Genomic DNA, 16,022 nt, shown 5'->3' on the forward strand with positions numbered 1-16,022 from the left:
ATGTGGTGGCTGAGAAGGCCCATTGTCCACCCCAGTGCCACCACAGCTCAGGCATGCTGCTTAGCCGGGCCTACTACCATGGTGAGGCTACCATCCACCACCAGCATGCTGTAGCTGGAGGACCAGCAGGACCACTTGGATGGGACCATCCCTCAGATGCTTGGAGCCAAGTAGCAGGGTCCAGGTCCAGGTCCAGGACTGGGGGCTGGGGACCAAACAACAGCAGCTAAAATGCCCTTCTCTGTCTGGGACCTACCTGTCTGACCTCTGTACTAACCACCTGGCCACACTCTCTCCTCACAGCATTCAGATGTCGCTAATAAGGGACATTGAGGACACAGCTGGACTACAGCCATGGTCACAATCCCCCACTGCTATATCCCCAGCGTTAGTGGCCGTTTGGTCATCAACACTGACTGGTAGATGTGAACAACACAGAGGCACAGAAGCCATGCATGGGAATCCTCACTCACTGGGGAGTCCCTGAGTACCAACCAGAGCCTCCCAAGTGACCCAGGATGTTCTCTGCTTCCTAGGTCACCTCCTGTCTAGGTAGGGAAAGACCCTCCCACGACTGAAAGGTGGGACTTCCTCAGGATGAGAGCCTAAACCGTCAACAAGAGGAGAATCACCTGTGTTCTGCGATGCTCTCCCCTGGCACTCAGGGCCTCCTCAGTGGGAACCCGGCCATGGCAGGTGTGCCCTCTCCTTACTTCCTTCTTAGGGCTCCTTGGAGCACTTTGCCTCTTCTACACCACATACTCCACCGCCTGGGGTGTGACCTGTCCCGCTGTGGCTGGCTGCAGGTGAGTAACAGGCAGGCTGGGGCCCAGGAAGGGGGTGGGGCTCCTGCAGATGCAGAGGAGCACAAATGGCCCCTGTCCTGTCATCCCACAACTGCTGCCTGTGCTTTGTTGGTGGCTTCAGTATTTCCACTGTGCTGCCTCCCAACTCCCTGGCAGCGCCACTCCATGGAAATGTGACTCCCCAAAGCATCCAGAGGCAGATGTTGCTGTGGCCTCTCACCCGGGACTAATTCTAAATTGTGCTGTTTTCCTTTCTAAACTACATGGCCATCTGCCGCCCCCAGGGGACAGATGACAGCTCCCTCCACCCCAAAATGAGGAGGGGGCAGAGGGACTGTAATGGGAGTTCCTTAGCTCCTGCCCTTGCTGGGTTTGTGGTCAAGCAGGGCTGGAGAAAGGATCAGAGGTTTATTAGACTTGAGATAGCTAGGGGGTGGGGGGGTCTGTCAATAGTGGAGCCCCTTCATTGGTTTCCCATAACCCAGTGCCCAGAGGAATTTTGGGGTAAGAGAAAGCATTTCCAGAAGGGGATATGTTTTATGGGCCTTCCCAGCTCTGCTTTAGTTGCTACATGGTGAGATGGAATTCTTGGTTTGCCCTCAGTTTTGTAAGGGAGCTGAATATGTGTGCGCGCGTGTGTGTGTGTGTGTGTGTGTGTGTGTGTGTGTGTGTGTGTGTGTGTGTGTGTGTGAGCGTGCGCATGCGTGCCAAGGGGGGAGGTTGAAGAGAGGCCCTTACAGCAGGCACCAGCAGATCCAAGGTGCTAAGGGACTCTCACTCTGGGCATGGCTAGATTTGAGTCATAATTTACAGTCCTGTCCCTCAAGGAATGTATTCACTGCGCAGGTAAAACACCCACTGAGGACTGGAGGCACCACAGGCCCCTGACTGAGTACCAAGGCTCTTGCTTCTTCTCTGCGACCAGGGCCCGCACTGAGGTGTCTGAGCTCCGAGGGCCCAGAGTAGACACTGCATCTAAGATCCAGAGGCGGAAGGTGGGCTGAGGGTGGCTCAGTGCGTGTCTGCACACCTCAGGCCCTCCGCACCATGAGAGTATCTGGCACTAGGTGATGGTGGTAGAGGAAGCTCCTATCTTCTTTAGTCTGTTCTACCTGTCTCTGGAGCCGCCCAAGTACAGCTGAAGCCCTTGTTCTGCAAGCTCCCACTCAACAAGTGGTGAGCATTCTCTTGTACCCAAGGGATGGTTTATGCAGACCCATATTCCAGCCTGACTTTGTTCTGTTAGGCTAAAATATGGTGAAGCTGGCTGCCTGCTACCCACCTTTCGCACAATGGGTCCAAAACCAGGGCTACCTCTCAAGCAGCCCAGTTCAACTGTAGGGTTTTCACAGAATCAACAACCTCAGCCCCATCCATGGCAAAGGCTTCTGGAGGCAGGAGAGAGGTTCTGGGACCTCAGCCCTGGGACATGAGCAGAGCCAGCCCAAGGCCCCAAATCCTAGTGCCGCACTAAGGTGCTCACAGCAGGCTGGGTGACTCCTTAGTAAAGCATACAAGGACCTAGCTTTCCTCCTAAACTTGCCTGGATCCAAACACTTGTCTGAAGATCATTTAGAACATGGGGGTGAAAACAGCTCTCTTCAACCTCATGGTCTCTTGCCTTCATATCCCCAGCCCAGCTTCCTGCCCCACTGTGTCTGGATGAGGTACACAAGCTTGTGGGTAGCAAGCCCATGCACAGCTAGCATCGTTCCCAGAGGGAACAGCACCATTGCTGTTTACAGCCAGCAGGGAAGGCAGGCAGGAATAACTCAACTGTGCTCTCCTCCCAGCCTCTGAGGCCTTAGGGACCCTGGCTCCCACAGCAGCAGGAAGCTGAGAAGACAGACAGTAAGGGCTGTGGGAAGTAGACTCCCCTGCGCCGAACATCAGCTGCTGCTCAGACTAGAAGGACAGTCAGTAGTGGACAGAACAGGAACGTGGGTCACAGCTAGGGCGGGTGTATCATGCCTACAGGTGGCTGTGGGGCTGGCTGGGGTCGAAGCCAGGGCCCAAGCTTTCCAGCTCAAAGAACCACTCCCAGCACACTCAGCTCTTTTGTCTTCCAATCTTTCCCCCCAGTTGCATCCTTGGGTGGTTTAAAATATGCTGAAAAAGGAAGCTCAGGAAAAGCACCAGCTTCCTGACCCGGCTCAGGGAAGCCCTTTGTGTGGGAGACAGTTGAGGTTGGAACCTGCCCTCCAGGGAAGCCACCTTTCCCACTACACAGAAAACAATACCCCTCTCCCCACTGCTGCATGTGAAGGTCCCTCTGAGGGGACAAAAAGGCTCCTGGGAGAAGGGGGAATTAAACAGTTTCCTGGAGTTGGTCTGTGGGAAGTGGTGACCTACGGGAACAGGGGTGGGAGACCCCACCCAATCTGCCCCTTCCACCATTAATGAAAGCACCATCCAGCAAACTAGGGTCACCAGGAAGCAGGGGTCACTGTTAGGGTATGAAAAACACCTGCTGAAGCTCCTGCCTCCACTGGGGACAGTTTCCTGCTTGATCAGCCCACAACAGACAGCCCCAAGTTGCAAACAAGGCTGGGAATGTGTCTTCCTTTGGCATTCCACAATGACTGCCAGCCACTCTGCGTGGTCCCTGGGACTCACAGGGACAAGCTTTGTGTGTGCAGCAGTACCAAGGAAGGTTAGGAATGGCCATAGAGGATACTATAGGCCTCTCTGGCCTGTGCAGGGTGGAATTGAACCCTGGACCTGAAGCTGCTCCAATTAAGCAGAAAAAGCTTCTTCCAGAGGGAGATTAAGCTAGACACCCCACACTGAGATCCACACCAAAGCCAAAAGCACTATGGCACCTGTCCATCTCTGCTTCCCCAAATAAACATGAAGATGGTGAGAGGGAGTTGTCCAGAGGCTACTCTGTTCCTCTGTCCCCTCCCCCATCAAGGTCCAAAAGAAAAGACATGCTCCCACCTGGCTAAACTGGCCTTTGGATGCCAGAAGCTTCACCTCAATAGACCTTACTACAGTCCTGGAGGTGGGCTAGGCCCATTTTACAGATAGGAAGACAGAGGCTTAGCAGGCTCTGCATATATACTCCAGATTCTGTAGTGCTTCATTCCTGTTGCCCACCGTGGAGAGGCCTTGGTTTAGAGAACAGGCGCAGTTAAAAGACAGAGTAGCAGAGACTTCCTGGGAATCTGAGAAGTTCTATCCCAAACTGCCTTGTCTCTTTGGTCACCTGATCTCCCCAGAAAAAGGGGTGGGGGCAAAGGGAAACAATGAGGGAGTTTGGCTGAAACAAAACTCCTAGGAGGCAGAGTTCTCAGTGAGGGGCCCAGGAACTGGGAGGCCCCTGCCATTGCAAGGGAGACCTCGAACGAAACTCCCGGCTTCTCCAAGCCCCTTAGGACCCTCCTAGCAGAAGGGCCACTTGTCACCATCCCTGTGGATATTCTTTCCACCGGGTGGCACTGAAGATGTGCTGGTGAAGCCCGTGTCCAGATATCTACTGGGCAGAGCCCCACCGGCTGCCAGGCACAAAGTGGGACAGACCTTAGCTGCGTTCTTCCAGGGCCTCCAGTGAATCCTTAGGATGCCAGCAGCTTTGGTGGGGCCCTCAGAGGTCACCCCATCCCTCAAAACTCTTCCAGCAAGGAAGAAGTCCCCTGCTTGGCAGGGCCCCATACCCCAGCAGATAGCTAGGTCCCATCCCAATCCTGGTCACAAAAAGTCTCACAATGTACCGGCTGTCCATGAGAACCTCTTGCTCCGTCTTAGGACACAGTGAAGCTGAGAAGAGGAGGAGGGCCATGAATATACCCTGCTCTAGAAGGGGTCCATGGAACAGGAGGTGCTCTGAGGAGGGAGCCGATAGGACCCAGGGTGTCCCAGGCCAGTGGAACACTGGCCTCTCTGCCCCAGTGGACACTGATAGCCCATGCCAGGCCTCTTTTCACTTCTCTGGCATCCTTGTGACCTCTCCAATCCTTAGCTGAGACTGAGCACAATGAAAAGGACATGCCCCATCAGGTCTGAGCTGCCCAAGGTCAACTAGGCACTTTCTGGAGTCTCAGGGTTTCAAAGTGAGACCCCCCCCACAAGACAAATGAAGCCCATATATCATCAGCAAGGCCGGCCAGCCAGCACGTTTAGCTACAGTGGCCCCATGGAATCATCCCGTCACCCCAAGGGTATGGGTCCTGTCATCCAAAGAGGAAGCTCTGGAGGAAAGAAGAATCCTTGATCTGAGCTTTTGACCAGGCACAGCCTAATGGAACAGGGTGCTAGAGGGACAATCCTGGTTCACAGGCCAAGTCAGAGTGTATTGTGAGGGGAGGGGATCCAGCCTTCACTGTGGCCTCTGAAAACTTTCAGCCTGGTATAGAGGCCTGGGTCCTGCCCAAGCTCATCTGACCAGAGTGCCCAGCTGTGCCCGGCTGCCAGTACCACATACTAGGTCCAGACTCTGAGCCATGGCCCGACCTGTCACATCATAGTCCCACAAACCAGTGCCCCACCTGCTTTCCACTATTAGGCTCTGAGACGGTGTTGAGGTCATCCTTGTCTCACCCTTAGAAGAGGAAGTAAGGAAGGAAAGCCCCACCTCACACAGAAGCCATGATCAACCAGATCCAGACAAGAAACAGAGCAGCAGACGGTCAAGCACACAGTAGCCTCGGCCCTACCCCAGCCACCTCAGGGCCGGCACATACACTAGAAGCCCCACTTTCCCCCCAAACCTCATTTCCAGTAACTGCTGTTTCCGCTCACTCAGAACCGAAACTGAGAGGAAATGGTGGGAGGCTGAGCTGCCGCCGTTCAGACCTCAGTGATCTTTCCAGCTTTTACCACCCACATTCCTCCTCGTGCAGAGCAATGGCCCCGGGAGCCCGGAGAGAGCAGATCAGATCCCAGTGTGAGCCACTCCCTTCCCGGGTCTCTTTGGGGTCTGGTCTACAGTGGGGGACGCTGTGCACTAAGAACGCCACCTGCGAATCTGCTTTTAAGTAAAGACACTGGGACGCTGGCTCTGTCAGTTGGTGTCTGCTGAGCAAGCACAAAGACCTAAAGTCAGCCCTCAGCATCCACGTGAGCCAGAAACAGCAGCACACATCTGTAATCCTAGTGCTGTGGAGGCTGAGGCAAGAGGATCCTTGGAACTTGCTAACCTGCCAATCTAGCTGGAGCAGTGGGTTCCAGGTTCTGTGAGCGACCCTGCTGTAAAAAATAAGATGGAATGCAAAGTGAGGACACCCAGTGTTGACCTCTGGCCTCTACACACACACCAATATTCAAGCACACATACATGCATGAACACACCTACACAAACACACTAAATATCAACTCAATAGACCAAGTACCAGCTGGCTGAACTGGCAACTTCAGGACCAGTAATAGACCCTAAAAGATCGGGGAAAAAAAAAAAAAAGAGGATGGAGCATGCAGAGAAAAGAAATTCACTGTCAACCTTGCTTCCTCCCCCTCGCATGCTTGGAACACACAGACACACACATACACATGCACACACACACTCTCTCGAACACACACATGCACACTCATACACACGTGCACACACACGTGCACAGGCACATGCATACACACATACACATGCACACACACACACACACACACACACACACACACACACACACACACTGCACACACGCCTCTGGACCGTGGGAAAACCTGCACCAGGGATCAGGCTCCGGCCCAGCTTTCTTCCTGAACTTGATTAAACACAGATGTTTCTCTAGGAAAGTCAGTGGCCTCCATGCGGCCTGCGGCTCCCTGGCCTCCCTGTGGCTGGGCTGTGATTCATACAGGGTGACCCACATGTGGTGTTAAGGCAGGAGGCCCAGAGCTGAGCTATAGCCTCGGTGCCTGGATATCATCTTGGAAGAAGGACAGTCCTTTGTCCTCCAGCTGAGGTCTAAGGACTCTCAAGGGGTAGGCATATCCACATCTCAAAATCCTCCGCCGACTGCACAGAGAAAATTGTTCACAGAAGCTGACAGTCCATGTGGCAGGACCCGCCTTCCCAGGACTGTGCTGGGGTTTGGGTCAGGCTGGCCTCTGGCACTGCCTGTGAAAGAATTTGTTCAGCAAATTAGCATCATCAACAGATGACCAGAGGCTCATTGTCTCGTTCAGAAGGGCAGCGCTTCAAGCACTTCAGTCAAACAGAGACGCCAAGCCAGGTGACAGGATAAACCAGCACAAGCCCAGTGACTACTCCTCTATCTGCCTGTTAGGGCAATGCTGGAACCAGCCATTCCCACCTGTGCCTCTGCAGCGGATGTAACTCACCTGGTGAGTACCAATCAAATAAACTACTTTAAGTGGGAGGGGGAGGAGCAGGCCGAAGAAGAAGAATTAGCCTACATTATATATGGCAGGAGCACAGGGTAAAGTTGGGACGCCTTCTACCCAGAGCTCTTCAGTGCAGGGGGCTGCAACAAAATGGCACGGGCTGGAGAGATGACTTGGTAGTTACGAGCTCTTCCAGGGGACCCAGGTTCAATTCTCAGCACCCACAATGGCAGCTCACCACTGTCTGTAACTCCGGCACCAGAGGATCCAGCACTCACACAGACACACGCGCAGGCAACATTAATGCTCATAAAATGAAAAATAAATCAATAATTAAGGAAATAAAAGGCCCAGTCTAGAGGTAAGGTCCCTGGGGGAGGGCAAGTCCTAGAATCCTGTAGGTCTCAGGAACACTGGAAAAGCAGCCCCTACATGCCAAGTCCATTCAACCATCCCTACCCCTGCCACTGGGGACACCTGTGCTGGCTAGGGAGACAGTTCTGCAGGAGATATTACGTCCCTCTGAGCATCAGAGGCAACTGAAGGATAATCTCTACCTGTAAGGTAAGGGTTGGGGTCTCTCATCTCATAGAGCTAGATGCCCCTCCCAAGGATCAGCCTTCGGCTATCCATAGACTGACAGGCCTGCTCAAATCTCCTAGTCCATGGAGGGAAGACCACAGCATAAGCCTATGGAAGGCAGAGCCAAAGCTTCTCTCCCTACTGCCCCTACAGGCTAAGGCCCCTGCCTGTAGACCCATCCAGGGTACTGTAGGTACCACCCTGTAGTGGGCCCCACACCAGGCTGTGGAAGGCCTAGGGCACTCAGACACATGGTTCCCCAAGCTTTAATCTTTGGAGACTAAGGCTGACTCCAGCGGCCCATCTTCCCTAGCTTCCCATATCCCCAAAGCTGGGTGCCTAGGTGGGTAGCCACCCTAGATCCTGGCTTCAGAACATATGGAGCCTTTTACAAAGCTCCTCCTCCTCCACTGTCCTGTACCGGGCGCGCAGGCTCGCTCCACTAGCTCTCCCTTCAGGTTGTGAAAGGCCAAGGGGCTAGATGGCCGTTGGAAGGCTGACTGGCTGTGAGTCCACTGTGGGCATTGGGCACATTATCAGTGACCGAAATGGGAGCACATCAGGTCCCAATCAAGGAGCCCTACATTCCCAGGGGGCAGCGCAGGCCCAGATGTACATTCTGACCCCATGGTGCAGTTGACAGGACTCACGACAGGGCTCATCCTGATGGTGACACAAGTTGGAAACGATCCTAACAGGAGTGTAGAGCTGGCACCCACGGTGGCACAGCAAGACCCTGACATCAGCCATGCTCAGAAAGCAGCACTCACTGGCCACAGACTGGGTAACTTCTGTCACAGGAAATGGAGCCGCAAAGGCTCAGGGACAGAGGGCAGTTCAGTGGCTGCCAGGGAGGGGAGGGGGCTGGGAAGCAGCTGCCTTTGGGGTGATTAAGGAGTCTGGAACTGGATAGGTTGACGGGTTGTGCAATCCATGCCTCTGCTAAGTATACTGCGTTGTGTATTTTCCATAGCTCAAATGGCAAATATTACAAAATGTGTAATCTACCACCCCAAAGCCCCATCTCCCAAATCAGTCCTCAGAATCCTGGACTGTGGGTAAGGCCACAGGAAAGACATCCACTACCCTCCCCTTTCTAGCAGGGTGTCCCCAGACTGAGGCCAAAATATGTCCCAGCTCGCAGAACTGGCCCTGCCACATGGCTAGTCCTAGGAGCTGCTACCTCCAAAAGCAGCCACTCTTAACACACATAGGTTATCCCTCAGCCCAGCCTCGACACAGCAGAGGAGGTTCAGGTGCCCTCTCATGCACAAGGGGTAAACTGAGGCTGGAGTACAGCTCATCCCAACCAGCTGGTCTGTGTGTTCCAGCCAGCAGGTGCCAGGGTGTGCCCTGCCTGGGAAACAAGGGGGATCAGACACGTCCTGACCTAGTCACAACCATGCCCTGAAGCCAGCCGCTCGTTAAAGCTGGTGATTCCCCCTCAGTCTCTGGGAAAGGTCTGGAAAGTTCTGGTTACGCCTGCACATGAAGGTGAAAGCCCTTAGGTTCCCCACCCCCAGCCTCTTCACCCTTAGCCTCAGTTTGTTTTCCCACCAATAAATTGGAGATGAAACCAGCAGGGTGGGCCAGGCCCTCTGGGAAAACCCAACCCTCTGCCACCGAGTTTGCAGGGCTGATCACAGCCCTTCGAGAGCTGCTGCCTTCATGTTTTTGAGGAAAGCAAACGTGGACGCCACTCAACTACAAAGCCACATCCTCTCACTACTTAGAGATGACACCAGAAGCACATCCCTCCCCACACAACCTCCCAGCCCAGCCTGCCTGCCCTCTGGGCCCTGTCTGACTGTGATGGTGATGTTTACTACCCCAGCACAGGGGGCCAGGAACAAGGTCCAGAACCATCTTTCCTGGTGGAGCTTCCATCTTTGACCCTGGGTATGAAACCTTGTGGAGACCCCTGTAGCCGGCTATGGTTATCTACATCCTGGTGTGCAGCTCCTTGAAACAGGGCTCTCCTGTCTGCTCTACCCCACCCTCTTCCTGCTGAGGTCACAGCTTGCTCTCTGTCTCTCCCCTTTAGTATTATTATTCCCTCAATGGAAAAGCTGTTGGCTACTGGCCAGAGGCAGGCCTGCCCACAGTGACACTTTCCTTCATGGAACCTCTGCTCAGGTGTTCCAGTACCTCGACATCTCCCCACAGGTTCCGTGACAAAGTCAAGTTGTGAGGCTGCGTTTTTTGTTTTAACCTGCTTTTCTAACCTCATGTCCTTGAAGGCCAGACACGGCACTGCACAGACAGGCAGCCTGGGACAGCCTTGGCTCTCTTACTAGGTTGGATGGGACCAGCCCAAGATGGCATGTGACTCAATGGAACAGTGGCAGGGCCAGCTGACAGAAGACATGGAACATTCTGTTGGGTCCCTCCTCAGCCCACCAATCACTTCCGGCCTCACCTCCTCTGCTTCCTCATCAACCGGGCGGGAAGTGATGGGCCAGGGATGTGGCTGTAACACACACACTCTGGACGGGGAGGAAAGGGCATCAAACATGGCTGACTTCTCTCCCTGTGCCTGATCCTGGCTGATCTGCTGAGAGCCATGTCAGGCCATGGTGGGGCAGGTCTGCCATGTATGTAGATGGCACATACATACTGAATGACTCTTACTCCTGAGTGGTCCTGTCCTAGTTCTGGGAAAGTGTCTGAGGCACCAGTGAGATGGCTCAGAGAGCATTTACTAGACAAACCGAACGACCTGATTTTGATCCCTAGGCCTATCATTGGAAGGAGAGAACTGACTTGCAGAAGTTATCCTGGGACTTCCATACATACGCCTGCTCTGAGTGCACAGGCACAGAAAGTCCAAAAAAGGAAACCGAAAGAGCTGACAACGGCAGCTATGTCCCCAGCCAGAATCCTCAGATCCAACCAGCGAGTCCCTAAAAAGTAACTCACACAGACCCACCAGATAGCACTGTCGGATGGTGAATTAATTCATTACCCAACTTAATATGGAAGAATGAGGCCCTTAAACCAGCCCCGTGAGACAAGGACGCGGATGTTCTAGTGTCTGCTCCTTCTATAGCTCTCACTCAAACCTCGCGTACCGAGGTATTGATCCTGATTCTGCCCTGACTTAAAGATGTTGAAGCTAGAGTCAGACCTCTCAAACACAGAGTGTCCCAAGATTGTCACCCACTGCCCTGAGTTTCTCCGTCCCTGATTTCTAAATGCATTTAAAATGCATGTCCTCCTCACATCTGGCTTAGCTCCCAGTGAAGATGGTCTTAGTCCCCTACACTATTCCAAAGCTCTCTCAGTTCAGAGCCTCTAGCCTCTTACAAGCTTTTTTGATCTGAATTCATGTTTACCCAAGTGTGTAGGTCCTTCTGGCTCTTCAAAGGAATTCTGTTCCCTCTCAGCACACATTGGGCCCACAAGAAAGACATGCTGAGCCCCAAATCTTCCCCCAAAAGGCCTCTAATATCCCACAACACATAGAAGTTGCCCAGACTGTGCAAAGCCAGGCCTTTCCCACATAATCACCGGCTAACTAGACCCCAGTGCTACTCTAGAACTTAAGAGAAGGTACTTGGTACCAAGAGGATTGACTTTGCAGCCCTTAGCCTGAAACTCGCCACCCAGCAGCTTTCAGAACAGGTTCTCTGTTTGGGCAGAAGAGATGGTACCAGTCTGCTGCCCTGTGACTCTGAGGTTCCCAGGCCCTTCTCGGAGTAGGCAGCACAAGAAAACCATTAGGATCATGGCTAGGTGTGACAGAGGTCTACAGGTTCCAAGTTTGCCCTTGAGGATCTCTTGAAGAAAGGGGGAGCTGCCTTTCTCCAGTCAGGAGAGGTGGATCCTTCTGTGTGTGCTCTGGCAAACTCTTGGGTAGGCCTCCTGGGGCCATGTGAAGAAGCAGGCTGGAACGGAAATGGAGACACCACCATGGAACAGGTTGGGACCCTCAAGCACCCAAGCCCACACAGTGTGCTGGACCCTTCTATGGATTGACAGTAAAGCCCCCCAAAGTACACACTGAGTCCAGACCTATGCCTATCACCAGCCAGGCCTGGCTGCAGCCTTGGCCTCCAGCTCTGCTGACCAGAAGTGAGCATATCTCTTTCATCTCATTGGACTTACGGAGCGAGCACAATGGGGCCTCTGTGGATAGAACTCAGTGGAACTCTGAGCCAAACTGAAGCAAGTTTTCTGCCAAGGAGGAAAGGCCTTAGGATCTAGTGCAAGACAGAAGGCCTGGCACCAAGATCCATTCAGTGGCCCGGCTTGTACTGCGAGGGATTTGCAAGCAGCTTCCCCAAGTTTGGGAGGTGGGAAAGAAAGCATAGCACCATTATGCCTTTGACTTGAGAGGTCTCCAGACAGATACTAAGACACAAGCTCTTAGTGGGACTGTACCCATGCACAGCTCTACCAAGTGACTGGCAGGCAGCAGACCAGGTTGTGCTCATTTCCTGGTGGGGCTAAGAAGAAACTACCCTTAAATCCCCCACTCTGGTAGGACCCCTCCAAGTCCTGGGCAGAAGAAGTAAGAAGCCTTTCAGCCCTGCCCTGTGAGGGATGCAGAGCAAGGAACACAGTGGTGGGGGAAGGGGGTTGTACATTCTGGGAAGCCACGCATAATTAATCACACAGCATTAATCGCCTCCCAACAATAGCTGCTGCCCTTCTACTGAATCCCAGCTGTCGGCCTCTGAATGGAAGGAAATAAGATTTAGGGCATCAAGCATCCGTGAGGCTTCTGCAAGGGGGAGAAAGGGCCCCCCCCAAAAAAAAGCAAAAAAAAAAAAAAAAAGTAGTGTGCATCCATTAGCGTCTGACAGAGGCACAATCGGCTTTGTCCAATAAACTGCTCACAGACCTGCTTAATTGGCTTCAGTACAGGGCGGGCCGGCCAGGGAGGTGGGGCTGCGGCCCACAGGCTGGGTACTGGAGGCAGCAGCACCCGTTGTCAAGGGGATGGGCTCTTCAGCAGTTGGAATGAGGGCGCGCCATGCAGGCTGGAGCCGTCTCTGTCTCCAGCCTCCAGGGGAGGCCTCAGCCTCCAGCACCTTGCTAGTCTTATAGGGAGGAGCTCAAGTTGAAAGGCACCAGCAGAGACTTCCCCTGGCTGCCTAGTCACTGCAGGCAACCTGGCCCCATCCTTCCCTGAAAGGACTTCCCGGCATTGAGCCCACCTTCCCATCCCCAAGTTATGCCCATTTCACAGCTGATGGCCTGAGGCTGAGGATCCCTGGCATAGAGTCCAGAGGTGGGGCTGCGGCTGCTAAGACAGAAAACAGACTCCACCTCTTACTCACGCCCACCACCCGGATGGACAGCAGCGCCGACGAGAACCAATCTAACTTCTCCCAACCTCACCTCAAGGAGAGGTGGGTTTTGTCTTAAATAAGTAATTTCCACTGAGCAGAGAGGCAGGCAGATCTCTTGAGTTAGAGGATAGCCTGAGCTACAAAAAAACAAACAAAAACAAAACACAAAACACCACCAACAAAAACTAGAACACCAACAATGGTCAATTTCCTGCCTAGTATCCCCCAGCTTGGAAAGAGGGATCCCAAGTTTCCGGGTGGGGGAAGTGCTCATCATCAAAAACAACTGTTTCTCAAGCATTTTAAGTAAGAATTAGGATACTGAGGATTCCCAGGAGCCTAAGGGCCCACGAAGGAGTGTGCCAACCTCCAGGGGCCAGCGTAGCTCCACACGGGGCATAATTGCTGGTGATTAAGTAATTGCCAGACTTTGTCCAATAAAAGTCAGCACGTGACTGCACTCAGCCTCTGGGCTGTCTTCCGAAGACAATAGCCCAGTGTTCTGTCCCCAGAAGGCAGGGGCTCTGCTCTGACAAAAGCAACAGGTCCCCTCAGGGGCGGTACTCACACACAGGCTTCAGTGCCGTTGACCACTTCACACCTCCCTCCATTGAGGCAGGTCCCACTTGGTTGGGAGCATCTCAAGCCTGGGGAAGGGTCAGAAGAGAGAGGTCAGTCTCGGTTCTGGGCACCTACCTCCTTATGGTCCCGACGGTGGACCAGCCGAAAGCCACGGCACCTGTGTACTAGAGTTATTGTCCGGAGGAGGGGCGGGGGGGTTGGATAGCCCTTAGGGATCAATGTTCTGCTCACAGTGTTGTAGTCAAAAACTAGCGGGGAAGGGATGGTCTGGCTAGGTGGCAGGTGTACAGCCCCACTCCGTGAGGCGAAGTGGACGGCAACAGAAAGACTTAGGAAATTCTCCCAAACTTCTAACTGCACAGCCAAAATAGGAGTGGATTAAGGAGTCCAGAAAAGCCCCCGACCAGCCTCCACCCTTGCTTCAGTTCAAGCACAAGATACGAGGGGGCCGCAGGAGGGAGGGGGTGGCCACACTCAGCTCCCCGGATCGTGGGAAAAAGCGACAGCTGCGGAGCCCGCCACCCCGCCCTCCAACAAAGCGCCGGCCGGGGAATCAGAGCGGCCCATTGTCGCGCCAGGGCCGCCTCCTGGGGCAGCGGGGCCGCACCCGGAGACCTGCCCCGCCTCCTCCGACACCCAATACCTGTTCGCAGGTATCTCCAGGGGCAGCCCTGCCGCACCTAGGAAGGGGGGTCTTGGAAACATCACTTAGAAGAAATTCCACCCAATTCTCGGGAAGGGGCTTTTAATGAAGCCTCTCCCAGCCCATCTTAAGGAGCTCCAGAAATTAAGCCCCGATGTGGGGGCTAAGCTGGAGCGTCACATAAAACCTCACTTTTAAGGAAAGGGCAGGCAGTTCTCTCCTCCAATTACTGGAAGAAGAGTGCAGTTGGTTACTACGACAGGAGTCTCCCGTTCCTGGAGCCGGCAGGGAAATAAGCGCCCCCGCCCCGCGCCGGTTCCAATCAGTGCAGGATTTCCAAACTTCCACAGTAAGTCAGTCCCACCCCCACCCTAGGCAGCAAGCCGCTAGCACATCGCTCCTCTTTGAAAGTTAGATTCCGGCTAGGGGACAGTGATCGCGAAACCCCATACTAGGAGTCCAGGGCACATCGTCCCCGCCCCGCTCTAACTAAGCAACGCGAGTATAGCTCCCCTGACCTCATACAGCACCCCAACATCCGCCCCAGCACGGGCCGGAGGCAAAGAAGAAAATAAATGGTCCCAAAGAAGCAACAGGAAACCAAAACCGATTCGATTCAAATCGAAAAGTAGCAGGCGCAAGCAGCATGTCCGCCCCCGTGGCGAGCCCCAGGAGCGTCTGCCCAAGTGCGAGCCAGGGTTGGGCCTCTCGGGCCACCGGGCCCCGAAGCCCCAGCACCCATACCAAACTTCCAGCGTCTTTGGGGGCTATGAGAAAAGTGGGTCCCCCTGAAAGGAGGGTGGTCTTCCTCACATGCCAGGACATCAGGTCCCACGTCCAGTCCACCCGCTCAGGTTCCCAACCCTGGCAGCTGGTCCCTTACTCCTATCTACCCAGAGCGTGCGCAGGGCGCAGTAGAAGTTTCCGAAAGTCGCCCGAAGTTGCGGGCTCGCGGGCGCCTACCTCTTGCGGCGAGCGCGGGCAGCAGCGTTAGGCAGAGCAAGGGCGCCAGGAGCCGCGGCATGCCTGCTCGCCAGCTGCCCGCTGCCCGGGCGGCGGCCTTTTGCGGGTGGCCGGCGAGGATCGGACGCTCACGCGCACCACCGGCGGTTCCGCGGGCGTCCACCCGCTGCTGCCCTCTTTCCTGGAGAGTGGGCGGCGCTGGGCTCTCAGGGTATCCGCGGCCCTACCAGGCACCCGGGCTCGTTCCTTCACTACGCTCGCACCCGCGTCCGCGCCCTGCGCCCCACGCCCCTGTGCTCCCTCCCGCGGCAGAGGCACTAGTGAGGCTCAGGGCGGGCGTGCGCTCCGCCCCCGTGGGGGCCCGCCCCTGCCCCGCCCCATCCCATCGCGCTCCGCCCCCGATTCCTGCGCACCCTTACCCCCCTTGTTGACCCTGTCCCTTCCAGCTCTTTGGTGGGCTCTGTGCCTTCCCGGGCTAGGGAGAGCGTCCCGAGACAGGATCTTATGGTTCGCAAGACAAGGAGGCATGGAGGGGTGTAGGGAACGGGCACCTAGGGACTACTTCTTGCTCGAAAGTTTACAGAGACCAAAAGTTTGAGCTGGGGCTGCGGAAGGATAAAGCAGTGTGTGTGTAGCCGCCCTAGGCGACATTTGGCCAGAATTTGCATTTCAATAGTAGAGGAGGTGCGGGTCTTGTGGGAAAGGCAAAGCTGCCCCAGGAACCAGTTCCACCCTGGAGTTAGGTCTGGGGCCGTGGGCAGGGGCAGCTGAAGTCAAGTTTGGGGGACTCCCAGGCAGGAGTTTAAATGTGGCACCCTGACAGCATTGCGTGCGTCCTGTCCCTGGGGCTCCACTCTTGGGAGCCATTTG

The 16,022-nt window shown here is 54.7% G+C and overlaps 1 protein-coding gene across 1 annotated transcript in view; it reads right to left on the reverse strand.

Moving 5' to 3' along the window:
- The window catches only part of NOTCH1 (notch receptor 1), a 45,245-nt gene extending 29,843 nt beyond the window's left edge, over positions 1 to 15,402 (reverse strand). Inside the window, exons 1-2 of the mRNA XM_080927733.1 lie at positions 15,153 to 15,402; positions 13,533 to 13,611 (exon numbers count right to left, since the gene is read on the reverse strand). Coding sequence (XP_080783859.1) covers positions 13,533 to 13,611; positions 15,153 to 15,213 — 140 coding nt within the window. The 5' untranslated portion in view covers positions 15,214 to 15,402. The remainder of the gene's footprint in view (positions 1 to 13,532; positions 13,612 to 15,152) is intronic.
- Positions 15,403 to 16,022: the final 620 nt, after the last annotated feature.

The sequence above is a fragment of the Micromys minutus genome (assembly GCF_963924665.1).
Source record: "Micromys minutus genome assembly, chromosome: 13".
Taxonomy (NCBI): domain Eukaryota; kingdom Metazoa; phylum Chordata; class Mammalia; order Rodentia; family Muridae; genus Micromys; species Micromys minutus.